At 50.7% G+C, this 26,116-nt stretch overlaps 1 protein-coding gene, 1 long non-coding RNA gene and 3 other non-coding genes across 5 annotated transcripts; all 5 read left to right on the top strand.

Moving 5' to 3' along the window:
* The first annotated feature begins 2,888 nt into the window (after nt 1-2,888).
* LOC102456672 (uncharacterized) lies at nt 2,889-9,368 on the top strand. Its single transcript, XR_331262.3, has 6 exons — nt 2,889-3,000; nt 4,356-4,452; nt 5,723-5,824; nt 6,582-6,673; nt 7,089-7,212; nt 7,957-9,368. It is a non-coding gene; the product is annotated as an uncharacterized LOC102456672 (long non-coding RNA).
* On the top strand, nt 4,585-4,724 carry LOC112546861 (small nucleolar RNA SNORA16B/SNORA16A family). The gene has a single exon (XR_003090575.1). It is a non-coding gene; the product is annotated as a small nucleolar RNA SNORA16B/SNORA16A family (small nucleolar RNA).
* On the top strand, nt 6,290-6,422 carry LOC112546862 (small nucleolar RNA SNORA44). Its single transcript, XR_003090577.2, has one exon. It is a non-coding gene; the product is annotated as a small nucleolar RNA SNORA44 (small nucleolar RNA).
* Nucleotides 7,784-7,855, top strand: LOC112546865 (small nucleolar RNA SNORD99). The gene has a single exon (XR_003090579.1). It is a non-coding gene; the product is annotated as a small nucleolar RNA SNORD99 (small nucleolar RNA).
* A 6,620-nt stretch (nt 9,369-15,988) lies between the features above and the next one.
* On the top strand, nt 15,989-24,245 carry RAB42 (RAB42, member RAS oncogene family). Its single transcript, XM_006111975.4, has 2 exons — nt 15,989-17,308; nt 21,653-24,245. Exons 1-2 carry the CDS (start codon nt 17,061-17,063, stop codon nt 22,074-22,076), a joined length of 672 nt encoding a protein of 223 aa, XP_006112037.1. The 5' UTR covers nt 15,989-17,060; the 3' UTR covers nt 22,077-24,245.
* Nucleotides 24,246-26,116: the final 1,871 nt, after the last annotated feature.

The following is a 26,116-nucleotide window of genomic DNA, read 5'->3' as shown; positions in this document are numbered from 1 at the left end:
AATGTTGTAAAAGTAAAATTTAAAATAGCGAATGAGAAATGAGCCAGAGCAATGTATTAAATATATTGTAAAACTTTCAAGGTAACACATGAAAGACAGTTTTCTATTGACAGTTGTGTATGCTGGATGAGGTAGCAGTGTATGTAAGCTAGTGCTGTGATGGGAGAAAAGGCATTTTTGTTCATACTAGTATATTATAAACACTTTTTAGATTTTGGCACCATAAAGTCTTCAAGAAATAGGAGCAGACAAACTCCGGCAACAAACATCTACCAAGAAAGCACTTAGTAACTAAAATTGCTACTAAAAAGCATTTAATTACTCCTCAGTCATGTTGGTGCAGAAATGTTCAGCAAAAATTAGGTACTTCAGGCCACCTGCCATTATGACAAGACTGTTTCCATCATTCGAATACAGATCTGTGTATTTTACCAAGTGCAATGGAAATAGTAGATATGACATGCTGTTTCATGGGACAACTGTATTCAGTGTAGTTTAAAATGAGTGACAGTGAGAAATAGAGCAGTGTTTCTCAACCAGTGAAACGAATACCCTTAGGGTTACTCGAGAGATGTCGGGGGCGGAGGGGTAGTGTACATCAACGCAACTGAAATTTGGAAAAAACTGAATTTTTGTTTTAAAAAATTTTTGTTTTGTATAGTGCTTTATTATTTTTGTACTTTTTACACCCAAAAATGTCATCGCCTACCCGGCTACGATTAAGTTGTTTAAACAAATGTGTTGCAATGGTAGAAAAAATTTTGTGTCTGAAAACTGTAGGTACTGGGGGTACTTTACTTTATTAAAAAAAAAGGTTGAGAAACACTGAAATAGAGGACCTTTATATACTCTGCATGTACATGTATCTCCCCTCCATAATCTTTACTTGCCCAGTTAAATGATGTTGTCCTCAGCTATGATTGCTGTGCTGGATTTAAGAATCTGTGGCTATGTCTACATTGCCCAGTCTTGTGCAAGAACATATGCAAATGAGGCCACACCTCATTTGTATACTTAAGCTGCCATTTTGTGCAAGGAGGAGCAGTCTATACTGCTCCTTCTGGTGCAAAAACTCCCTTTTGCATGAGAGCCTTTCTGCCTGATGAGTGCCTGATAAGTGGCTCTTGGCAAGAGGGGTTTTTTGCGCAAGAAGGAGCTGTGTAGACTGCTCCTTCTTGCACAAAAGCCCATTGCAAAAAAGGTGTCTCATTAAGTATGCAAATGAGGCATGGTGCTGAATATCACCATGCCTCATGTGCATATGTTCTTACGCAAGACTGGGCAGTGTAGCTGTAGCATGTATGTTCTGTGAGGATACCTTTGGTGGTTAGTACAATTGGTCAGGAAAGTGGGAGTTGAGTGTGTGTTTTCTTCTGGTTAAAATGTTCCCCTACAGGTTTATGACATATGAAGCCAGGCTTCATGAACTGGGCTTGTTTAGTTTGGAAAAAAGAAGATTAAGGGGGGACATGATAGCGGTTTTCAAATATCTAAAAGGGTGTCACACGGAGGAAGGAGAAAATTTGTTCCTCTTGTTTTCTGAGGACAGGACAAGGAGTAATGGGCTTAAAGTGCAGCAAGGGAGGTTTAGATTGGACATTAGGAAAAAATTCCTAACTGTCAGGGTGGTCAAATATTGGAATAAATTGCCAAGGGAGGTGGTGGAATCTCCCTCTCTGGAGATATTTAAGAACAGGTTAGATAGACATCTGTCAGGGATGGTGTAGACGGAGCTTGGTCCTGCCTTGAGGGCGGGGGGCTGGACTCGATGACCTCTCGAGGTCCCTTCCAGTCCTATGATTCTATGAGTGTTACCATTTCAAATGTTTGACTTGTGTCCATTTGTCATAGAGACTGTCCAGTTTGACCAGTTTACATGGCAGAAGGGCATTGCTGGCACTTGATGACATGGTTATTGACTGATAGGGAACTCTGAAAAGCTAGCAGTCCCTCTCTTCCCTTCCCTCCTCCCATGTAGGTTGAACACACCCCAGTGGAGAGGAAAGAGGCAATGCCTCACTGCATCATTTGGGTGGGTGTTCGGGTGTCCCTGGGCAGTGGTTCTCAGCGGTATGCCGAGGTCTTCCAGGAAGTATGTCAACTTATCTAGCTATTTGCTTAGTTTTACAACAGGGTACGTACAAAGCACTAGGTAAGTCAGTCTAAAATTGCACTCTCAGCTGTTTATACTGTGTGTCTCAACCTAGGGTTTGACATGCATCTGACGAAGTGGGTCTTTGCCCACGAAAGCTTATGCTACTCTTCAGTTAGTCTATAAAGTGCCACAGGACTCCTCGTCGCTTTTGCAGATTCAGACTAACACGGCTACCCCTCTGATACTTAACCTAGGGTTTGTGACTCTGAAGTGGGCCATGGGACAGGTTCTGGGGGGTTGTAAGTGCAGGGTTGGCATTAGGGGTTGGCGAGCAGGACAACTCCCTAAATCGGTGAAGATGATCACGGTAACCGAAGGAGGCAGGAGACCTAGGGAGGAAAGAGCAAGACGGTCTCCGGCTGCATAGGGGAGGGGTGGATTCAGATTGCACAGGCCGTTTGCACTGGGGAGCTTCCTAATTCAGCGTCTTGTTCCTTGTCGGGCTGGCCAGCTAGAGAAGGACGATGGCACGGGGGTGGTTCCCGGCAGGTAGTGGGGGGTCAGCAGGGGGAGGCGATAACCCCGCCGATAACTCCGTGGCCGGCCAGGCTGGGTGATTGCAGAGGACGATTCTTCGTATGGTTGATGGATTTCCATTCCAAACTCTGTATCTGTGCAAGTTTCTTCGTATGGTTGATGGATTTCCATTCCAAACTTTGTTTGGAATGCAGAGGACGAGAGAGCTGAACTACAACTCCCAGGAGGCTTTGGGGGAGGCCCTCACGCAGGAGCCAATCAGCGGTTCCGCTGAGGGCAGAGCTGCCCCTTAAAAGGCAAGGCTCGGAAGTTGTTCGCTCTTTTCCGTTGCAGGCTTTGTTGGCGCTGCTGGGGGCACCGGGGAGCAGGTAAGGCCCGGGGCTGCTTGCAATCCGCTGCCATCCTCTCTCCCTGGGGGCTGCCTGGGTGCTCTGCCCCCCGAGACTTTACCCTGGGCGCCTTCGGATTCCGCGGGGCGGGGTCGAGCTGCGATATTGCTGCGGAGCTACTTTGTGGGCGCTGAAACACGAGGAGTCGCCGGGCCGGGTGTCTCTGTTCTCCGCAGCGCTGGGGTGGTGACTCAGATTGGGGGGGGGGTGTTGCACCCGTGATACGGTTCTGCACACTCAGCGGCTTTGCACGAGTGTGATTCAGCAGCCTTGTGTGCCATGGCCCCCATGGGCTTCGGCTACATGCTGGCAATTAACCCGGGCGTTCATGCAGCATGGGGGTGCAGTGTGGGACTCTGGCCCCTGCAGTTTGGTTGGGGGGGAGGGAAGGAGGCGTGGTGCAGGAATGTGTGAAAATTGGCGTTTGGGTTAGATGGGCTTATATGGAGGCAGGCCTGAATTTTAGTGTTTCAGGGAAGACTGGTGCTCGGGGGGGGGGGGCGGGGGGAGGGATTATATACAAGACTCATAAGTGGTAAAGTGACTAGAGGCAGAACAAAGGGCGGTTGCCCCGATCAAAGCAAAATTCACGCTTACGTTCAGCTGTAGCAAGGTCGCTGAGCATTTAACAGGACAGGTCCCTTACCAATGTGCTGTTAGTAGGCCCATGCTTGTGCTTCCTGGGCTTGGTGCAGTGAGGTCTTGCCCAGGGTGGGGTGATTTTTGTACTTCTGTCTTTTCCTAAAGACACACGCGTCCTTATTGCTTAACCCCTTACAACTCAATAGAAAGTGCTGAATGATTAACTTTGCACGTGGTTTGCATCGGGCTGTGTTAGGATGGCTACCGATATTTAATTGAACACAACCGCATAGGAAATGTATTCAACAAAACGAGCCTTTAATACAGTATGTGGGGAAATGTGTAGAAAACATAAGTAACAGTTAAAATCCAATTTAAAATAAAAAATCAATTTTATCCTCCCTAAGGTCTTCACTTACTGAGAGATGGACACTGAAGATGGGTCTCCTGGGGGTTGATCATTCTCCTGTCTTGCCCCCCCCCCCCCCCCCAGCAGTGTTCCCTCCAATTTTTCGTATTCATGTGCAGAATAAATTTTAGGAACTCCACCCACCAATAGAAACATGCTACCAGCATGTTTACCTGGATCTCCTGGTGAGCTGCCCGAGTACTCGCCTTACAGGGAACCCTGGCCTTCGGGGGGAGGGATCCCATGGTAAGATGGACTAACTCACGTAGCGGGGGTTGTCCTCCTTAGTTCTGCTTTCCCCCTCATGTAGACCTGGCCTAATCCTGCCATTCCTCTCTTCCAGATCTTGCGTGGTGTCTCTTTGGACTGAGACGAGCCTAGAGATGCCAGAACCCCTCAAGCATGGGACTAGCAGAGCTTTCACTGGCTTTCCTTGTGCTGTAAGTGACTCCCTGCTTCCCCTTAGTCTACTATGGAGCTTTCAAAAGCTCCATCTGCTGACCTTGTCTCCAGGAAGACATGGGGTCTAACAATGATTGGCCATGTCTTGTTAATGACCCCCTCTGATGTTCCCACGGCCCTATCGAAGCTGCGTCTGTCTCATGTGGCTGATGTGGTCAAAAAGGAGCCAAAAGTGACCTATTTTCCTTGACGGTCGCTGTTCAGTTTGAACCATTGTAACTGTTCAGCAACATTGCAGGAAAGTACATGTGCTAGGTGACAGATGCACAAGCTTTGCCTCTCCACTGTGTCTAGGTGTGGCAGTGGGGCCTCTGTCTAAAGGGGGGGACATGATTGCACTCTTTAAATATATTAGAGGGATAAATACCAGGGAGGGGGAGGAATTATTTAAGCTTAATACCAATGTGGACACAAGAACAAATGGATATAAGCTGGCTAGTAGGAAGTTTAGACTTGAGATTAGGCGAAGGTTTCTAACAATTAGAGGAGTGAGGTTCTGGAACGGCCTTCCAAGGGAAGTAGTGGGGGCAAAAGATCTATCTGGTTTCAAGATTAAACTAGATGGGTTTATGAAGGGGATGGTTTGATGAGATAACATGATCTTGGTAACTAATTGACCATTCATTATCAGTGGGAAATAGGTCAATGGAGGGATGATAGGAGTTACTATAGAGAACTTTCTTGGTGTCTGGCTGGTGAGTCTTGCCCACATGCTCAGGGTTTAGCTGATCGCCATATTTGGGGTTGGGAAGGAATTTTCCTCCAGGATAGATTGGCAGAGGCCCTGGAGGTTTTTCGCCTTCCTCTGTAGCATGGGGTACAGATCACAGCTGGAGGATTCTCTGCATCTTGGGGCCCTCAAAGTATTTGAAGGCTTCAATATCTGAGACATATGTGAGAGGATTATTCTAGGAGGGGTGGGTGAGATTCTGTGGCCTGCACTGTGCAGGGGGTCAGACTAGATGATCATACTGGTCCCTTCTGACCTTAAAGTCTGTAAATAGACTAGCAGGGCTATCTTGAACTTGATTTTCAAGCTTCTCTGCCCTTTGGAAGGGGAGGTTCTGGAGCTACTTGGCATTCATAAAGCTTGCTCATTGATTCAGCCTGAATGGTTGGTCCCATCTTCTGGCAGAGAAGCTGCTGTCGAATGCCATGTGGGACCATGCAGAGGTCATGGTGTGTGCTTTCTGAAAGGGGAATGGAGAGGGACGTGCAATGACAGTTATTTGCTTTATTTTTTCTAAGAGGCTGATTCCTGTTCTAGTAGGACTTGGTGTCCAGCAGATGGATATTGCAGTGGGATAATGGGCTGACAACTGCCTCTCTGCCCACTCCAGAGCCCAGCCGGTGAGTGCAAGATGTTCTCTTTGTGATGCTGGTGATTGTCTGAGCAGAAACAGCGAGGCCTGTGGGGGATTGTAGGTAAAATGCTAAATGGCAAAGAAACCACTAGCCAAGATTTGCAATTAGTTGGTGTTCTAAAGACACTTTTTGGCCCACACATGTTCAGGTTCACAATCCATGGGGTAGCCCCTTGTTGTCTCTGCAGGCACAGATCCCCTACCAGTACTGTTTCAGTTCTCTCCCCACAACCTGTATGGCATAGCACCCAGCTGCCATACAGTGCTTTTATCAATAGTGCTTAATGCATTTGGTGATGGTGGTGGTATTCCCATTTTAAAGAGGCAGAGTGGAAAGGACTTGCCTAGTGACAGATCTGAGACTAGAACCAGGTCTCCTAAATTTCAGTCCCATGCACTACACCACACTGTCCTCTTATCTCCCAATCCCCCTGCTGCTAAAACATTTGGACTGCATGTAAAACCAAGAGCTGTGGTTCAATGAAGTGGCCACAGGATCTCCAACTACATGCAAGAGCAAGGAGGAGGGACTTTGTCAGCTGAGCCCTGTGTGGTTGTGGCTGTCACTTGTCTCTCCTATAAGCTTTCATCAGGTTGGCTGGGATGTTCCCATTTATAGGACATTGGCCTCATAGGGGTGGTGCTTTTCTTGGCCCTTCCTTGTGCACGTTCCTAGTTCTGTGGCATCTGTAGCCCTGTTCTTCACCAAGTGTGAGAATGTTGGTGCAAATCTGTTTTCCCAGGGCTCATCTGGAGACACGGGTCAATCCAGAGCGGTTGCTGAGCATGTCGGCCTGTTGGCTGGAATGTGGACACAGAGCAGCTATCGTGCAAGGTGAGATTGACAACTTGCATCAGAGTAGTGCAGCTGCCTTCACCTCCAGATCCCTTTCCCATCAGATCTGAACACCGATCTCATGGTCAAAAAGGAGGGAAAGTAAAATGTCAAGTTGGTTTCATCCTCTGCTAGAACAGTCCTGCAGAGAGAGGCTGGCTTGCAACACAGCAACTCATCTGCAAAGCCCTGGGTGAAAGGCAGATCTGCAAAGTTTGGTGAGGGAGGGTGCTTAGACTGCTCAGGCCAGAATGATCCCAACCAGAGCAGTTTCTGCTGATGGCTTCCTCTCCCCTCGTAGAATTTCCACGGTGCTGATGTTCTGGCTGTATTCCTGCTGAGCTAGTGCATGTTTCTGTACATACGGGCTGGAGCACTTCAGCTCAAATTCCAGTTACATTCTTGCCGTTTGCAGGGATTTCTTGCTAAGTGGAAGAAGCTGCTGCTGCTGCTAAGCAGAACTATGGTTTTGCCACGTGGTGGAACGTGCTGGGTCTCCCAAGAGGCTAGAACGTGAGACAGACCTGTGGATGGGAAAAGTAAGCTTCCAAGTACTCACTTTTTATGGGTTAGGGACTTACCACGCAGAGCTGACAAACTCCATTGAGTTACTCACTCTGACTGACTGGTATTAAAACATAAACCTCCCCCCAATCGTAGAAAATGGCAAGAGCTTCAAAACGCTTGTTCATTAACTGACTGCTTTCTGGGGCCGATGTCCCTAGGGCCCATGGCATCTTAGTGGCTGGCCTTCCATCATCTGAAGGGTTTCTGAAGTTAACTGCATCTGTAGGCCGATTCCAGGCAGCAGCCTTGGGAGCTGTTGAAAGTCCGCTTAGCACTATTGATTTTCATATAACGCTCAAATTTCCACCAGCTGAGGATCACACCCTGTATCTCGGAGTGGGAATGTTCTACTCAAAGCAAGTGGTGCCCGCGTCACACTGCTGAAGTGTGACTGCCTTGGTAGTGGGGCAGGATGGGGAGGCTTTATTCCCTGACACAAGAGGCAGAAATGTCATGAGGAACTAGTTTGGCTGCTGCAGAAACAGAGTAACAGGAACTTAGTGCTAGTGCAATGCAGAGCCACACACAAGCCCTGTGTAACTGCCTGGTCCATGATGACTCCTGATAGATGGTGACTGTTGGATGAATCCTGCGGATATGGGGCTGAGGCCAGGCACCATCACTAAAAAAGCAGTTGGGTTCGGTTTAAAATTATCTGATGGTGTAGTTGGGAGCCAAGGCGTACACGTCACTCAATAGCGACTTTATCGTTTCAGATCAAAGTGGACCCAAGAAACAGCTGACACTGGACTGTTGCCTCCAACTTTCAGTCCCTCCTACAAGCTCCATCAGTGCGTCCTAAAGCAAACGTCGGCCTGCGTAGAAAATCCCTGTTCCCCCTCCCCCAGACCTTGTCTGGTCTAGGCAGTATCAGGAAATGACAAGTGCAGCACTGCCTGACTCTTCTGTCCATACTTTCAGCTGCTAATCAGATATCTGACTGGCCTGTGGTCTGCGTCTGCTCCCAGCTCTGTTGCTAAGTGAGCTAGACCAGTGGTTCTCAACCTTCTGAGCAGGGGCCTGTTTGTAAATGCATCTGGCCAGTGGTGACGGGCAGTAGTCTGGGGCTGGCAGCAATGGGGTGGCTTTGGTTGGAGCTGGCCTGGCACTTGCCCCACAGTGTTGTGGGGCTGGCAGGGCATGGCTCTCTGCTCCAGGGTTGCAGCACACTCTGGTTTGGCCCTCTCCCCTGGCTGGACTGAAGTGGTGAGTTGTTGGGACTGGTCTGGTACAGTGCTGCTTGCTCAACCCTTGCCTGGCTGCGCTAGTGTCACGGTGGCTGGGCTAAACTGCGTGACTTTGTGCCTGGAGCACGGTGAGCCAGGCAGCCCTGTGGGACTGAGCTGCCACAACTGTTTGAAATAAAGCCACTGCCTGTGTCCCAAACTAAAACGTGTCTCCAAAGCATGAACGATGCCAAGTGATGTCAGCCGGGCCGCGGGTAAGAGCCAAGTGGTCCCTTATCTCTTGACCCAAGGGATGACTTGCTGGTTTTTTTTTTTTTTTTTCTGGCATTGCACGTGGTGATGGGCAAGCAGGTTTCTAGCTGAACGTTACAGGAGCAAAATCCACGGCAGCGGGGGAAGGAAACAAATCATTTGCTAGGAAGGCGTATAGCCTTGGTACAGCTGCAGGCCAGGGGCTGCCGTTGTGGTAGTGGTTCTATAGAAAAGGCCTAAGGGGTGTTACTGATCAATGAACCGGTAAAGCTGAAATGAGAATGGGGTATTCTCATTTCATGGCGCTGTGCAGTAGTGGGGACGAGACTAGCCTTGCTGTGGATTTTACAAGCTCAGCGATGGTGATGAACATGGGGTAAAACCCCTGGTAAATGGCCACCAGGATTGCCCACTGCTGTTCATGTTACAATCCACCACTGCTGTGGATTGTCTGAAAGCCTGGGGAGGCATTTACCACTTTTACCCAAGTCAATCCAGTGCGGTAAGGGTGGTGTTTTCTCTCCCCAGAGTGGGGGGGGAGGGAGATTTTCATGTACTCCCCAAAGCACTGGATTTGGTTCTTTAAAGGATTTGAAACCACAGACAGGAATACTTCTTTTTAGGGTCAAACAAAAGAATCAAAAATACTGAATTGATTTAAATGGAAAGTTAATTATAAAGTAAATAAAGATTTTTTTTTAAGACAATACAATATACCAAGAAAAAGTGGAAAAACAGTACAGCTTAAAAAAAAAAAGGAAGGAATAACTTCTACAGATATACCCTCCTGATTTACATTTAAACAATTTATGGGGTTAACAAATATATAATACTCGTGTTAAGAAAGATAGAGGCATTGCTTAGGTTCAGGAGATATTCTTTGTTTTTCCTTTCTTTGGGTTTTTCGTTGCAACTTATGACCGGTGTTCGTTCCCCTTTCGGAGCTTATGTGCGGCAGCGAGATTCAGTGCCAGGGAGGGAGCCCTGGTTGATCAGACCTAGCTTTTTGGATTCGCAGCCTGTCCATTCTTGGTCTGTTTCAACCAACCTTATATGCTGTATTTTGGTACTTCTCCACTCGCCCGACAATTGCTGATGTTAGATTTTTGTTGTCGCATTCTGCCCTTACAAAAACTTACATCTGCTCCCTTTGGGGTAATCAGCACTTCTGTTGCATACTGCTGTCTAAGTTACTTACTTCCCTATAAGCGGGGTTACTGTTGGTCATTCATTCAAATTTTGTTATTTTTATCTCTTGTATCTGACAATGCTGCCTTTCCTTTACACTTACAATTAAACTGGTGCTCATTTGACATTCTGGGTAGGCCTCAACGCATCCCTTTCACACACAGGAGTTTGGAGATAGGTTTCCCTTCTAATGCTGGAGATGGGGCCTTGCAGGAAGTCTGGGCCTGTAGCTGTTTCTTCCCTGAAAATATTGAAGTTTCCTACCCAGCAAGTTGGGGAGGGGAGGGAGGGGGAAGCAGGGGAACCAATATTCCCCCCAGCACTATAACCCTGGGTGCTGCCACTCTTCCCTGAAAGCAACATGGGAGGCCAGGTTTGCTTCCTGGGTCTAACGTGTACTGTGCACCTTAAGTGTAGTAATGAATGTAGGTGCCCAGAGGTGGATTTAGGATCCTAGATGAGGCACCTATTTCCTCTGCTAAACAAAGGATTTGGCCTATAACTATAGAAGGGGGATGCATTTTATTGTGCCTGATGGGGATCAAGTCTCAATGGGAGTCTTGTATCCCCTCCCCATTTTTGCTGTCTCATGGGATGACCTCTGACTGACATGTCAACAATTGTTCCAGCACTTGCCCCCTGCACCACACTTAGCTTGGCCACTTCTGAGCAGTGTCAGCTCTTTGCTCGGCCTTCCCAAGCTGAGAAGAGCAGCTCCTGATGCTATCAGGTGACAGGAAAGCAGGCATGGACTGAACAGCTATTACAGACGCTGCATGCTCTGCCTCCTGCCCTCACTTCCAAGGTGCACAGAGGAGGAGAGCTGCAAGCTTACACAGCAACTTAATCCTATTTCCCCCTCCCCCTTTTGTTCCCTGGCCGCCTCCATGATTTAAACATAGGTGGGGGGAGCACTTAAGAGGGAGTTTATTGCTACCCAATCTATTTCGGTGGTGGCTGCAGAAGACCTGTCCACTTGGCCTGGGATGGGGATGCAGGTCAGGATCAAATCAAGAATCCAAAGGGCATCACTGAGCTCAGCTTGGGACCCTGTTTGAGGAGCAGGCTGGAGAGCCCACCACTCAAAGCCACAGTAGCCCTGACGTAAGCTGGCTGCCATGCTGGTGGACGTCTCCATTTCAGCCGTCTAGTCTGCATAAAAATGTCATTAAAAGAAAATCATCCCAACCAACGTTGTGACAGTGGCAGAGTTAAGTGTAGATGTGACCTTGCTGGGGTCTGAGCTGGATTTGAAGCATCGAGTGCAGCGGGGGCCAACCTCTGGCTCATGAGTTGAAAAAAAATTGCAGCTCCTGATCCCCAGCACGCTGTCATATCCTGCATGTGCTAACAGCCGGCTGCTAAGTGCAGGCAGTGGCGAGGACTCTGGGTCTGGCGTGGCACCAGCAACAGCTCTGGGACCTGGGCATAAGGTTAATGGGGGGGGAGGGGAGGGATTGGGTTAGAGTGGGGGGGTGCCTGGGAGAGGGATGGGGCAGAGCAGCCAGCATGCTTCCTGAGAACCAGGATCTCCAGGTACTGGCCCCAGCTCTGTCTGTCCCCCCCCCCACCCCATGAGTACCTGCCCCAGCACCCTGCCTCCTACCCCAACCAGCACAATAGGGGCCACATTAGTGAGGCTTGGGTGTTTTTGGAGCTCACTTGTGTGGCCCCGACTCAAAACAGGTTCCCCACCCCTCATAAATACAGACAACGGTGAAACATTTTGTTTGACAATTTATTTAAAAATGAAGCCTGGCCAACAAGCCCCATCTGGCCAAAGCATCGTAACACTCCTGCTCCACCACCCCCCGACCCCAAACCTGAGTCCCTCACATCCCCAAACTCCTGCAGCCCCAGTCTCCTGCCACCACACTCCAGCAGCCTCCACACACTGCAAATCTGTGTCCTGAGCCCATCAGACTCCCAACCTCCCCGCCCTGAGCCCCTCATGCACCCCAGCCCAAACTCCTGCACCCTCACAGCCACAAGTCTACAGCTTGCTCAGCACCCCAACCCTGCACCTGACCCCAACACTCCCCAGCCTGGAGCCCCCTCCCTGAGCCAGCATCCTCTTCTCTACTTCCTCCTGCACCTCTCACCCTTCCCAGTGCTTTGTTTGTGATGGTATGCTCCGGGAAGGTGTACCGGCACCTATTTTCCCCCGGCCTGTTTTTTGGTTTGGTTTTTTTTTTGTTTGTTCAATAACTCCCAATCGCCCACCCCCCCGGTACGTGGCTCTTCACACTCTATCCACTGCTATTTTGGCTCTTCATCTCTAACGGGTTGGCCACCCCTGTACTAGGGGGATGGTCAGATGGATAAAACTCTCAATTAGTTTAGATACAGAGTGGCTCAGGGAACTGCTGGGGCCCTGGGCAAGATGTGTGGAATAATTTTTGTGATGTGCACCAAGGCATGTGTAGATGTGCACCACCATGGATGCACATGTTGCCACTGGAATCTCTCCTGAGTGCCCCATGAGCCCCCAGCTTACAGGGAACCCTGCTCAGGGGCCAGTCTTTCCAAGATCAGGCTCAGCTCTACAGATTTGGGCATCAAACCCCTGTTGAGTTCAGTGAATTCCTCTGCCCCGTGGGCTGAGCACTTTTGAAACCTGGCCAGTGTGGGCAGCCCAGCCAACATGCCTGCACTGCAGCTGGCTCCCATCCCTGCTCCCCCAGCTCCCTTTCCCCTTTGCTGGCAGGTCTCTAAGGGTGTGTCTAGACTACATGCCTCCTTCGACGGAGGCATGTAGATTAGCCAGATCGGAAGAGGGAAATGAAGCCGCGATTAAAATAATCGCGGCTTCATTTAAATTTAAATGGCTGCCCCGATCTGCCGATCAGCTGTTTGTCGGCAGATCGGGGCAGTCTGGACGCGACGCGCCGACAAAGAAGCCTTTCTTCATCGGCATAGGTAAACCTGGTTTCACGAGGCTTACCTGTGCCGATGAAGAAAGGCTTCTTTGTCGGCGCGTCGCGTCCAGACTGCCCCGATCTGCCGACAAACAGCTGATCGGCAGATCGGGGCAGCCATTTAAATTTAAATGAAGCCGCGATTATTTTAATCGCGGCTTCATTTCCCTCTTCCGATCTGGCTAATCTACATGCCTCCGTCGAAGGAGGCATGTAGTCTAGACACACCCTTAGTGGAGAGATGTCCAGAGAGATGTCTTCTTACCCCAATAAAGAGAAGCACCAGGAGGAGGGGCAGATTGGTTGCTGATGATAAGGCCGCCTCTGCCCCGCCTGACACTGCAAACTTCTATTGTTTGCAAAGCCTTCAGAGCTCCTTTAGCTGGAGCCAGTTGAATCCCTTTACTTGATTCATTCTTGGCTTTGCTGCACGTATCTTCCTAGATAATCTCTTTGCTAATTAACTCAAGGACCCGTGTGCACTGAAATTCCCTCCCAGGGGTTCTGCCCCTCTCCTCCCGGTCACATAGACCGGGCCAAACTCACAGAACCCAGCCCTTCCAGGGACCCTGCTTGGCCAGGCTAGAGGCAAAACTGTTCTCAAGCCCTATAGCGGGGGTGGAGAACCCGGGGCCTGGCTGCGACTCCCAGCTTGCCTAGATCAGCCTGGAGGCGTGGGGCTCCCCGCCCAGAATTGGGGAGCCCACACTGGTGCTGCAGACCCCCCCGGTGCAGGGCTGGAGCACACAAAATCTAGGCTGCCCTCCCCCCCCCCCCCAGGCTCTGATGTGCAGTGGAACCTGGGGAGTGTCCTCAGTCGGGGGCCAGGTCAGTGAGGGTTTGGGTCTTTGGGGTTTTTTTGCTTCTCACTTGTGTGCGCCCCGACTGATTTTTCTGTGGGTCAGTGGCCTCTGATCCAGCCCTGCCCTATGGTTGGAGACTGAAGCCAGCAGCTAGAGCTGTGGGTGCTTGGAGTCCGTTTGACTTGAGCAGAGCCTGGCTGTCGCGCTTGTTGTGTGCGGAGTATTGAGAATGGTGCTGAAATTACAAGCTCTCTCTTTACATTCGCAGGACTTCCTGCTCCTGCGTGTAGGCCGGGGGCTCTGCAGGTAGCATGGGATCTGGCACAAGGTGGGGTGAGTTGTGCCCCTCTGCCCTCCGGGCCTCTCCCTCTATTCAGCTGCCATGAGTTAGATTTCTGGATTCTATGCAGCAGTGATACATGGCAAGCTTCCAGGAAGAGAGTTTTGATCCTCGCCCTGCTCCAGCTAGCAGCGTGTCCCTGCATGGGCGGTGGCTTGAAGACAGACCCAGGTGCTCAGGTGGGATTGCTCGTAGGGCACCTAGCCTGAACCAGTACCTGTGGCCTTGCTGCTATTTGTACATGCTTTCTGGAGCAGAGCTAGCACGGGTCTGTCTATGCACATGGGAATCCCAGCTCAAATGTAAACACACACCCCGTCAGGCCTTAACGTGGGAGAGATCACAATGCCACTACAGAAATCCATCGTGCACCCCCACCTGGAATACTATGGCCAGTTCTGGTTGCTCCATCTCAGGCTACAGTGGGATGAAAAAGTTCAGAAAAGGACAACAAAGCTGGTCCTGGGTGTGGAACAGCTTCCATACAGGGAGCATCAAAAAGATGAGAATTGTTCAGCTTAGGAAAAGAGACGACTGAGCAGGGTGCGATGCAGATCTATTAAAACCCGAGTGGTGCAGAAAATGTGACTAGAGAAATAGCAATCACTGTGCCCCACCGGGTGAAACCCAGGGGTCATTTGATGAAATTGATAGGCAGCATTTTACTCCAATCAAGAGGACGTGCTTTTTCACACGCTGCACGGCTCAGGCAGCTCTGGGACTTATGGCCATGGGATGTTGTGTGGTCCATAAGTGGAACTGGGTTCAAATGAGAACTGCCTCAGTTCACTGAGAATAGGTCCCGATGCTTATCAGCTATGATGGGCAGGGATGCAACTGTATGCTGGGGGCAACCCTAACCTGCTACCAGAAGCCAGGAGTAGATCACTCCCTAATGGCCTTGTTCTCCACACTCCCTCTGAAGCTCTGGCCAGGGCCACCACTGGAGACAGGACACTGGGCAAGATGGACTATGTAGTCTGACCCAGTGTGGCAGCTCTTAAGTTCTTAAGTTGTGGTTCGTGTCTCCCCCTTTGGCCCTGCCTACCCAAGGCATTAGAGCCGAGGCAGAAAGCCCTGCTACAGGCAGCTCCTAGCCAGGCTCCTCTCTACCCTCCTGCACGGCTCTTCTAGCAAGGCCTGTCTCCGAGCCCTCTGGCACCTCGGTACATGTCCTCCTTGGCCTGCAGTCCATGTGGTGCCGTGGTCTCCCCAGCAGGACTGGGCTGAATGCTCAGCAGGAGTCCTGTCCCTTAATTGGTTTGAGCCCAGTTTGGGTCTGTCTACACAAGCTACACTAAACCCTGATATGGGATGGTTGGGACAAAGGCGTGTTGCCCCAACACAGTTGTTTGAGTCCATCTGGTTGCCAACATGAGACTTCCCAAGGCGAGTGCTGGTCATTGGGGTCTTGCCAAGACTAGACTTCCCATCGCCCCCTCCCCTACAGTGTCCCACTGCTGCAGCCCCGTCCTCATACATGTGGTGGGAGCTCTAGTGTAGGCAGTGCGCTGGGATTTGAAAAGTGCTGCTCTTGCTCAGGAATTAGTCTGGGGAGACTGGCCTGTTCTGAGCAGAATGATCCCAACGGTCCCTTCTGGCCGTGGAATCTCTGCATTTTAGTTACCATCCCAGGTAGACAAGCTCATCTGTCCAAGGTCTCCCCCAGTGCTGCTATCAGTGGGGACTGCAACAGGGGAAATGTTAAGGGGCAGAGGAAAACCTAGTGAAAACCCAGCCGGGAGCCAGCACAGACAAACAACAGGATGGAGCCGTGCGGCCCTCACTCCCAATCCACGGCTGGGCTTTGTGCTCTCCAACTGGGCTCCACAGAGCACTTGCTGGGGATCTGTGGAGAGCTGGCTAGGCCAGGGGTTTCCAAATGACGGGTCGTGACCCAGGAGTGGGGGGTGGAATGTCGGGCACTGGGTCTCGCTGCACCAGGGGGGTCAGGTGAGCAGTGGGGGGAGGGGGGGCTAAGGCAGCTCCCTGCCTGGCCTGGCTCTGCAGACCACACTGCACCCCTAGCAGCAGGCCCAGCTCCTAGGTGGGGTGTGTGGAGAGCGCACAGAGGTCCTCGCGCTGCCCCGAGCACTAGCTCTGCGCTCTCATTGGCTGGGAACCTGCTGCCGGCTGCTTCTGGGGTGCAGCGTGGCCTGTGGTGCCAGGAAAGGCAGGAAGCTTCCTTAACCTCCTGCCCCCACTGCACTGCTGCCAGGGAGCCAATTGAGCCCCTGCCCCAGCCCTGTTCCCCCAAAGCCAGAGCTGCCTCCTACACCCTAAAGCTCCCATCCTCAGCCCCACCTGGAGCCTACACTGTTGGGTCGGAGCATCAACAGTTTTCTTCAACTGGGTCATGAGAAGAAAAGTTTGCAAACCGCCGGGCTCTTGCCTAAGCTTCTGGATCCGTAACTGCTGCAGCTGCCGCGTGGCCGCCGGGGCTAGTGAATGGGAGGGGAGATGGTCTCTATTTGAATGCCAATCACTGAATGTTCTTTCAGTTCCCTTGGATAACTGAGGTCGGGGGCTGACTGGCACAAATGCGAAGAAAGACCCAAATAAGAACAGTTCACGGTGACATGGGACCAGACAAAAAGACCGAAGAGGATCTAAATCCCTCCATGTTTCAGGGCCTAAAACAGCAGCCTATGGGCAGGATGAAGCTTCTCTTACGGGCAGAGCTGCCCACTGCGGGGTTTCCTGCGCAGAGACAGGGCACCGGATCAGATGGACCCCAGCTCCAATCTGGTCTGACAACGGCTACATTCCTAGAATTGCATCCTCCCCCCCCCCAGCTTGACAGTAATCTGATCCAGAGGAGTTGTCTGTTTGTTGGCTGGGGGTGGGGGTAGGTGATAGGGACTGAGGCTGGGGGCGTGACTCTCTCCCCATAGAAGAACTTTGCTCCCAGAGAGGACTCCACTAGGGTGGGGTGGGAGGAGGTTAATGAGATGAGGGTGGAGACCTCTGGTTAAATTCCCTCTCCTTTGTCTCTCTCAGTCATTCCATGCCAGGGTCTGGGCCTGTGACCTCCTCCAGGCCAACTCGCCCCAGGCTTCCTGTGGGGAATCGGTGCCCTAAACCAAAGGCTGCTCCAGTCCCCCCAAACCCAGCCCCTCTGCCCCTCCTGGCATGGAGCCAGTCCCATCCCCTCCGGTCTCTAACCTGAATGGCAACTGGCACTACCAGTTCCGGATCATCCTGCTGGGGGATTCCACCGTGGGCAAGTCCTCGCTGCTGAGGCGCTACACTGAGGGCTGCTTCATCCCGGCTCCCTGCCCCACCGTGGGCGTGGAATTCTACAGCAAGATGATGGAGCTGCCTCCCGGCATCAAGGTGAAGCTGCAGCTTTGGGACACAGCTGGCCAGGAGAGATTCAGGTGAGGAGGAACCTGGGGACCAGAAACCAGATCACCCCATTTCACACCACACGCCCTGGGCCAGAGCAGCGGAGCCACCTTCGGCTGCAGGTTTAGACGCCTGCGCCCACATTCCCACCAAGCACACACACACACACACACACGTACACACACACATATACTCACACACACACGTACACACACGCATATACACACACACACACGTACACACACACATACACACACACACGTACACACACACATATACACACACACACACACGTACACACACACAAACACACACACACACGTACACACACACACTGCTAATTTTTCTGGTGTAGGCACTGCTGTGAGATAGGATCCTTTAGAAATCTCTGAGACGACCCCTTCCCATACTGCTCCAGTCCTCAGAGACCAAATCCCTTCAGAGACAGAAACATGCACAGAGAGAACCCTCCGCCTCCCCAGAAACACAGGTCTCCTGCCTTTCCCCCAGACGACACCCCCTCCCCATAGCTGGGGACCCAGCTCACCAGCTTCAGACCAGTTTCCTTCACCCCAACTCTCAGATAATCCCTGATCTGGTGCTTTCCCTTTTCTGAGCAAACTCTTTGAAGGTTTTTGTTTCCAGTTTTCTTTTCTTTACAGCTGGGGCAGTCTCATGCTGTAGCATTATCATGCGCATGATGAAGTCACTCAGTCACGCTTGTGTGATTGTACAGACGGGTCCGGGGGAGGGGTTGCGTTGCAATTGGGAAGCTTGATTTTTTCTTATACTTCGGGTCAGTTTCAACTGCCAGTAACTGTCCCTCCCTCCTCTCCCCCACCCCCCGGTTTGTGTTGGGAAACAGGGTTTCTTCTGGAGAAAGCAGCAGGAAGGAGAGTGAAGTCAGCACAGGGAACCTTGGTGCCTAGAAGGCAGGGTTTCCTGTTGTTGCCCATGTGGGGAGGTGGATGGTTTTCTTCCCCGATTCCTGTAGGCTGGAGAAATAATTCAGGGAGTGTGAAAGGGGTGCAGTGTAGACACAGCCCCTATGTATGGGCCTGGGCTGCTGCAGAGCTTTAGGCAGGCCCTTAGCTCTGCAAACAGCCCCACTGAAATAGCTGCAGCCGAGGTTTGCACCCGACAGCACTTTGGGATGTGCTGGGTTTCTGCCACAAGAGGACAGCACGTGAGCTGGGCTTCTGGGGTGCAGCTGTGGGCACAGTCCTAAGCGGGGGATGGGAAGCCCCAAGCCCGTGTGAGCCCTAAGGGGTGAATGAGAAACTAGCACTGAACTCCAGGCCTGCTCCCCTCGCCCCGTGGCCCGCACGCTACATGGCGCGCACCAATGGAGCTGGACGAGGGCCTAGGATAGGTGCCTGGTGCCTCAGGGATTTCGGCGCCTGACTCCTCCGGGCCAGAGGCCTGGAAACCCCCCATTCAAGTGCTGCCGTAACACAGCGAGGGGGGCAGTTTTACAGAGTTTCTAAAACTTCTCTGCACCATGACCCCCCCCCAACAAAATTGACGGCATGATCCCAGGCTGGGGGGCCAAACCAGCGCGTGGGCTTCAGCACTGGCAGGGAGTGGGGGTGGGCTACAGTCTGAGGGCCGAGGGGGTGGGGATCCGACTTTTGCTTCCGCCCCAGGCTCCAGCAAGTCTCACACCAGCTTTGGCACCCCCATGAAATGGGGCTGTGACCCCCGCTGGGTCCTGCACCACAGTCTGAGAACGGCTGGCCTCGCCCAGCGGGTTTCAGAGGACGGCTCGCGACTCAGCACGGGGTGCTGGAATGTGGGGCACTGGGGCTCCTTGCTGCAGGGGGATCAGGTGACCAGTGGGTGGGTGGGGGGCAGATTTGCACTGCTCCCCAGAAGCGGCTGGCAGCCTTGGCCCCCCTTCTAGGTGAATGAGAGGCAGAAAAATGCACAGGGCTGTGTGCACTGCCCCGGGCTCTAGCTCCACACTCCCGTTGGCTGGGAACCTGCTGCCGGCTGCTTGTGGGGTGCAGCCTGGTCTGCGGTGCCAGGACAGGCGGGAACCTGCCTTAGACCCCCTGCTGCACCGCTGACTGGGGACTGCTCAAGGCAAGCCCCTCCTGCGCCTGCCCTGACAGCCCCCAAAGCCAGAGCCCCCTCCTGTGCCCCAAAGCTCCCCTCCTCAGCTCCACTCAGGAGCCCACCTCTAGTCAAATGATGGTGGGTCATGGGCACCAATGATTTTCTTCAACTGCATCATGAGAACGAAAGTTTGAAAACCACAGGGCTAGAGCCTACCTCCCTAGGCCAGACCCTCAGGCCCATCTGAGCTGCGCGTGGACTGAGTATGTGAGGCACATGGGTGGTTTTATGCCAGCTCTTCAGCTCCCTGATCCAGGAGCCAGCTTGTGGCCCAATTTAGAGATGTCTGGGGGTTGCTCTAAATTACACCCAGAGGTCATTCTGGCAGCCACAGGAATATCAGCCATGGCCTCCTTTTCCTGGCCATGTTGAGGACAGAGTAGGGCAGCAATATAGAATTGTGACATCCATCTTGTATAACTCAAGGATTTCTCTTATGCAAGGAGACTCCCCAGCCAGCCAGTGGAGTTGGCTTCTTGGCCACTTTGCTGTGTTGTAGGAGAGCATCTGACCCATAAAGCAAGTCTTTCATAGATCAGCTCCCAGGGGAAAAAAATCCCTCTTACCATAGGTCCTTTGAGATGGATAAAATAGTGCCCCTGTTTGTCTCTGCGTGATGTCTGCAGAAAGTCTGGACTTGTTCTTTTCTGTTAGTGTTTTACATTAGACCGTGTCAGGACCATCATGTCTTGTCTTCCCTTGTTCTGCCAAAGGGCAACTTGAAGCACCAGAGACGTGGAGCGGGAGGTTTCTCAGCCCTTAACTCAATGGGCGATGGTAGTTAATCTTTAACACAAAATGCTTTTCTCCACCGTGTGTGCAAAGCGTTTGAGTCAGAGAAATGTTGCCCAAAAAGCGTTTCAGGACATTTGACTACAAATTTGCCTGTTTAATTCATCCACTTTTATTTCTTTGCCATCTCTGGTAAAGGTATTTTGGAGCCTAACTCCTACTGAAATCAGTGGAGATTAGAATCCTAATTCTTCTGCGATATGGGTTTGGAGCCACAGTTTGGTCTCCAGTTGTCCATAGAATCTTGCAGGAAAAGCAAAAAGAGGTGAGATCTGAATTTCTAAAGTAAAAGGTAAATGGAGGAAGGGGAGACTCCCAGAGCTATGTCATTAAGCAGCAAGGCAGGGCCGGGCCCCTATTTTGTGAGGGTTGAAAGTGATGTGTGACCCAGAAGCCCCAGGGTCTTGAAAGACTAGCTCTAGTCCCTGGATGGCAGCTTCAGCAACACAAAGCTTCTGAGGGGTCTGTTTTGGGACCGGTTCTGTTCAATATCTTCATCAATGATTTAGATATTGGCATAGAGAGAATACGCTTATTAAGTTTGCTGATGATACCAAGCTTGGAGGGGTTGCAACTGCTTTGGAGGATAGGACCATAATTCAAAATGATCTGAATAAATTGGAGAAATGGTCTGAGGTAAACAGGATGAAAAGTTAAATAAGGACAAATGCAAAGTGCTCCACTTAAGAAGGAACAATCAGTTTCACACATAGAGAATGGGAAGCGACTGTCTAGGAAGGAGTACGGCAGAAAGGGATCTAGGGGTTATAGTGGACCACAAGCTAAATATGAGTCAACAGTGTGTCACTGTTGCAAAAAAAGCAAACATGACTCTAGGAAACATTAACAAGAGTGCTGTGAGCAAGACACGAGAAGTCATTCTTCCGCTCTACTCTGTGCTGATTCGGCTTCAGTTGGAGTATTGTGTCCAGTTCTGGGCATCGCATTTCAAGAAAGATGTGGAGAAATTGGAGAAGGTTCAGAGAAGAGCAACAAGAATAATTAAAGGTCTAGAGAACATGACCTATGAAGAAAGACTGAAAGAATCGGTCTTGTTTAGTTTGGAAAAGAGAAGATTGAGGGGGGACATGATAGCTGTTTTCAGGTATCTAAAAGGGTGTCACAAGGAGGAGGGAGAAAACTTGTTCTTCCTGGCCTCTGAGGATCGAACAAGAAGCAATGGGCTTAAACTGCAGCAAGGGAGGTTTAGGTTGGACATTAGGAAAAAGTTCCTAACTGTCAGGGTGGTTAAACACTGGAATAAATTGCCTAGGGAGGTTGTGGAGTCCCTGGAGATATTTAAGAGCAGATTAGATAAATGTCTATCAGGCATGGTCTAGACAGTACCTTGTCCTGCCGTGAGGGCAGGGGACTGGACTCGATGACCTCTTGAGGTCCCTTCCAGCCCTAGTATCTATGAGATCCCCGGGTGAAGGGGCACTGAGCTGTTACGTTTGTGTTCCCAGGTGCATTACCAGGTCTTTCTATCGGAACGCGGTGGGCGTGCTGCTGGTGTTTGACATGACCAATCGGAAGTCCTTCGAGCACATCATTGAGTGGTACCACGAAGTGGCCAGCATCCAAATTATGGAGAAGGTCGTCTTCCTCCTGATTGGCCACAAAAGTGACTTGAAGTCAGACTGCAAAGTCTCCGCCGAGGAAGCGGAAGGGCTGGCAGCCTCCCTGGGCATAGGCTTCATTGAAACATCTGCCAAAAGCAATAGCAATGTGGACTTGGCCTTCGAGACCTTGACCAACACCATCTACGAGGCGCTGAAGAACAAGGAGATCGACTTGCAGGAAGGCTGGGAGGGGGTGAAGGTGATTCACAAGAGAACCTGCAACCCCCAGAAGAAGAGGCGAAAACCACAAGAAAAATGCCAATGTTAACCCAGCATCTAGGCGCGAGGACCTGGCAGGAGAGGGTGGGGGGATGAAAGTGGTGGGGGAGGGGCTGATTGAGAAATAAACTAGAGAAGGGGTCTCTAGGAAGAATAACTCCCCCCCCCCCCCGACCCTTCTTTACATGCCCCCTATAGGTGGAGAACAGGAATCGAGTGAGGCAGCACGGACTAGTTGCCAGAGGCTTTCCCTTGGTTTGGAGCGGGGGAGGCCCCTTTAATACACTACAGGATTGGCTCTGATGCTTTTTAATTAACTTTTTTAAAAATGAATTTTAGGACTAAGAAGATTGTTAGGAATGTGCAGCTTTTCAAACATCCGTGTACTTGCACAGGTGAGCTGCCAGCCTTGCTGGGCCCCTGGGCATGATGGGTGGAGGCTCCATGCTCCCAGAAGAGATGGAGCCTTGGGCAGAAAGGGGGCAACTGGCCCTTGCTGCCTGGACCACACTGGCCTCCTCCAGAGCATACCACATAGGGCTCCAGGGCTGATTTAAAGGGGAACCTGCCCCTCTACCTTACTGCTGGTAGGCCCTTTATCCCACCTGCCCCAGTGCTGCCTGTCCTGACCCTAGGCAACCTGGGTCTTGAACCAGCAACCCTGTTTTCCCCAGGTGGGAGCCCCTAGCCACTAGGCCACACAGGAACCCACCCCTCTACCTTACTGCGGGTAGGCCCTTTATCCCGCCTGCCCCAGCGCCGCCCGACCAGAGCCGACCTGACCCCGGGGGACCCAGGACTCTGTGCTCCCCAGGCACCTTTTTGAAGTGCCAAGTCCTGGAGCTTTTTCCCCCTTTGCAGCCCTCCCCCGGTAGGCAGGCATGTGCCTGCATCAAATACACCAAACAGCTGAGTGATTCAGTGGGGCCTTGATCCTGACCAGCGTCCCCAGAGTGGTCCAGCATTACATGGGATTCAGTCCAAAACTCCCTGTTTTACTGAAACATCTCAGAGAGCCCAGCTTCCCAAGGAAACCATCATGGCCAGATTTTGGGCCTCAGGAGCGTGGTGACTGGAAGAATTCTCAGGACACGATGAAGCAGATTAGATGTTCACAGAGGGTGGAACTCAGATGTAGAGATCAGTGCAGAGGGGTGAAATTCATCCCTTTGCAAAGGGCCAGCATTGTGCTTATGCACTACTTTAATTGTGAAATGAATTGCTCATTCTCTAGTGTAACCCAACAAAACTATTTGCTCTGGACTGAGGAGGCGTTAAAAGTACGTTATTAGTATTCCGCCAAGATGGGGGCCCCATTGTACTAGGTGCTATTCAACATAGAGCAAGAGACAGTCCCTGCCCAAAGGGGCTTGCAATTAAAATACATAAAGGGGTGGGGAAGGGAAACGAGGCACAGAGCAGGGAAATGACTGGCCCAAGCTCATGAGGCAGACCTAGGAACAGAACCTATGTCTCCTGACTGTCCCATCTGGCAGCCACACATGCTGGGCCATCATGTGCCTAACTAGCCTTCTGGTTAGATTGCATTTGAATACTTTAAAACTGCTGCAGTAAACTCCCAGAGATAGATTGCCTCTCCCTTCCCCCGTACAACGTTATAGATTTCAGTGGCACAGACTGGATCTAACGAGAGACATTATGGTACCGTACTGCATCTAGTTAGAAAAATCTCAGCTCTGTTCCACCGTACCCCAGCATACTGCATCTCTTGACTCAAGCTAGCATTAACCTCTCTAGTGAAACCTGACCCATGGGAAAACCCCTCCTGCTGACCAGGTAAAGCCAAGAGTTAACCTCAGTGTATTTTACTGGTGCCTGTTACTCTTGTTCGTGGGTACGAAGCTGTGCTACATGTGGACTAGTGCAATCGCTGCTACTTACATCTCCAGCTTGTATGGATTTGTCATTAAAAACAAGTCATGGTTTCTTTGTATAATGTGGTGCTTCCTTCAAGACTGGGGGATAGGGAGGGAGAAACGGTGCCAGGTTATACAGCAAAAGGCCTCTGCACTTCTGTGGTTCCATTTTATCAGCGTACAAAGCAGTCTATACAGTTTTTAATTTCCCTCCTGGGAAGAGTGGAAATATTATGTTCATTTTATGGATGGGTAAACTGAGGCACAATAAAGGCAAGTGACTTGATCAGAAGAATGGCAAGGCCAGAAGTCCTGATGTCTAGGCCCTCTTCCCTACTCAATATTTTGCCCTTTCTCTCCTTTGAAATAATTTTAAACTTTGCATTTCAATTATCATGTTAGGGGATGAGCTAATATGTTGGCTTTAGTCTAGCCGTCACATTTCTTAGAAAGCCCCTGCTGCAGTATCTGGTCCCGTTGGTGATTAATTTCTGCAATAATCACGTTTCTTTTTGCTTGGGTTAATGCGGCACTGGAGACAGGGAGATAATTATGTGAGACTCTGTTAATGCAGGGAAGTTCTATGGCTGTCCAATGTATTTGAGTTTAAGTCTTTGTGGGCTGGAGCCTACTTGGTCAGGAAAGCTTATGCCCAAATAAAGGGGTTAGTCTTCGAGATGCCACTGGACTCCTTGTTGCTTTTGCTGAAACAGACTAACTGGGTTACTCCTCTGAAACTTGCCTCTGAGGTCTGTGTTATGCAGGGGATCACAGATAATCATAGTGGCCTCTGATAACCTTAAACTGTGAAAAGCTGGACAAAAACTGGACAGGATCTCCCTAATCTATTTTCTTCCGGTTCTTACACTGCTCTCATCACTTGCCTCGCAGGGTCCCTTTCCCACCAAGGGCGAGCAGAGAGCAAGTATCAGGCCCCCGTGTAAGATAAAGCCCCAAATCTTGGGACTGGTGTATTTGGTCACTCTGTTCCCAACCCCTCCGGCATGGAATTTCTATGGAGCCACAAGGGGAAAGTGTTGCAGCAGGAAGCGTTGTAATGGGGGAGTTTAAGCAACAGCCCCGTGGGGTTATGTCTGCTTGGCACCTCTGAGGCAGTAAGGACGGTGCCTGAGCCGCTGCTTTCAAATCTGTGGGGTGAACTTGGGCTCAGATTGGAGAGAAGCTCGAGCTGATTCAACTACAAGTATTTTGCAGGCCCAATCAGCCGCCCGGGCACGAGGCACGGCGTGTGTTAATGCATACGACCTGTGGCATTCGGGTGCATAGGCGTGAACACAACACAACACATACCATGGTGTGTCTTACAAGTCTCGGGGGGCGCGGGCTGTGTTAATATGTCACTGAAAAAACTGAAAAAAGCAATGGAGAGTCCTGCAGGCCTTAGAGGCTAACAAAACAGCTAGATGGTATCATGAGCTTGCATGGGCACAACCCACTTCTTCATCGGAATGGCGCAAGGAGTCCAGAGTTACAAATAAGTAGCAGAAAAAGAGGGAAGAGGGGGAGGAAAAGAGGGGAAAAATCTTGTCAGTGAGAGTGTCTGTGCTAAATAAGGCTAATAGAGTGGGCTGTGAGTGCCCAATACTTAGTGTTGATGACATTTGGGTGTCTTGAACTGGATGGGCCATTCTATTCAACACCCAAATGACATCAACACTAAGTTTCGGGCACTTACAGCCCACCCTATTAGCCTGATATAGCACAGGCACTCTAATTGACAAGATTTTTTTCTCCGTTTTTTTTCTGCTATTTATTTGTACCTCGGACCCCTTGCTCCATCCCTCTGAAGAAGTGGGCTGTGCCCACGAAAGCTCATCATACCATCTACATTTTTCGTTAGTCTCTAAGGTGCTGCAGGACTATTTGCTGTTTTTTAAGTTGGTGTCTTGTTGCATAAACATTCTCCCAAGGGAAACCAGTGGTACTGACAACAGGTCTCTGCTTACCCCCAGGTGCTTGGCTCATGCCCACAGTGGCTGCAGCAGGACAGTTATCAAGGGAATGAGAAACTCTTTTAAATATTCTCTATACCAGCATGCTAAAATGTAGCCTGTCTCTAGTGCTTTGCAGCCAAAGAGCTCAACTCTGGACTGACTGAGGGCTTGTTCACAATCTGTAATAAAGTAGGGTGTGGATTTAAAATAGATTTAACTATTCCTGATTAAACCTGTGAGCGTGAATGCTCCTTCTG

The sequence above is a fragment of the Pelodiscus sinensis genome, chromosome 25, assembly GCF_049634645.1.
Source record: "Pelodiscus sinensis isolate JC-2024 chromosome 25, ASM4963464v1, whole genome shotgun sequence".
Lineage (NCBI taxonomy): Eukaryota > Metazoa > Chordata > Testudines > Trionychidae > Pelodiscus > Pelodiscus sinensis.
Note: the sequence above shows the minus strand (reverse complement) of the source record. Positions and strands in the feature narration are given on the sequence as shown.

What these genes read in the sequence shown, in the direction of transcription:
- RAB42 (XM_006111975.4), top strand. Translation starts at nt 17,061, where the DNA reads ATGGAGCCAGTCCCATCCCCTCCGGTCTCTAACCTGAATGGCAACTGG. An exon ending in GCTGGCCAGGAGAGATTCAG is followed by an intron (nt 17,309 to 21,652) that starts GTGAGGAGGAAC and finishes TTGTGTTCCCAG; the next exon opens with GTGCATTACCAGGTCTTTCT.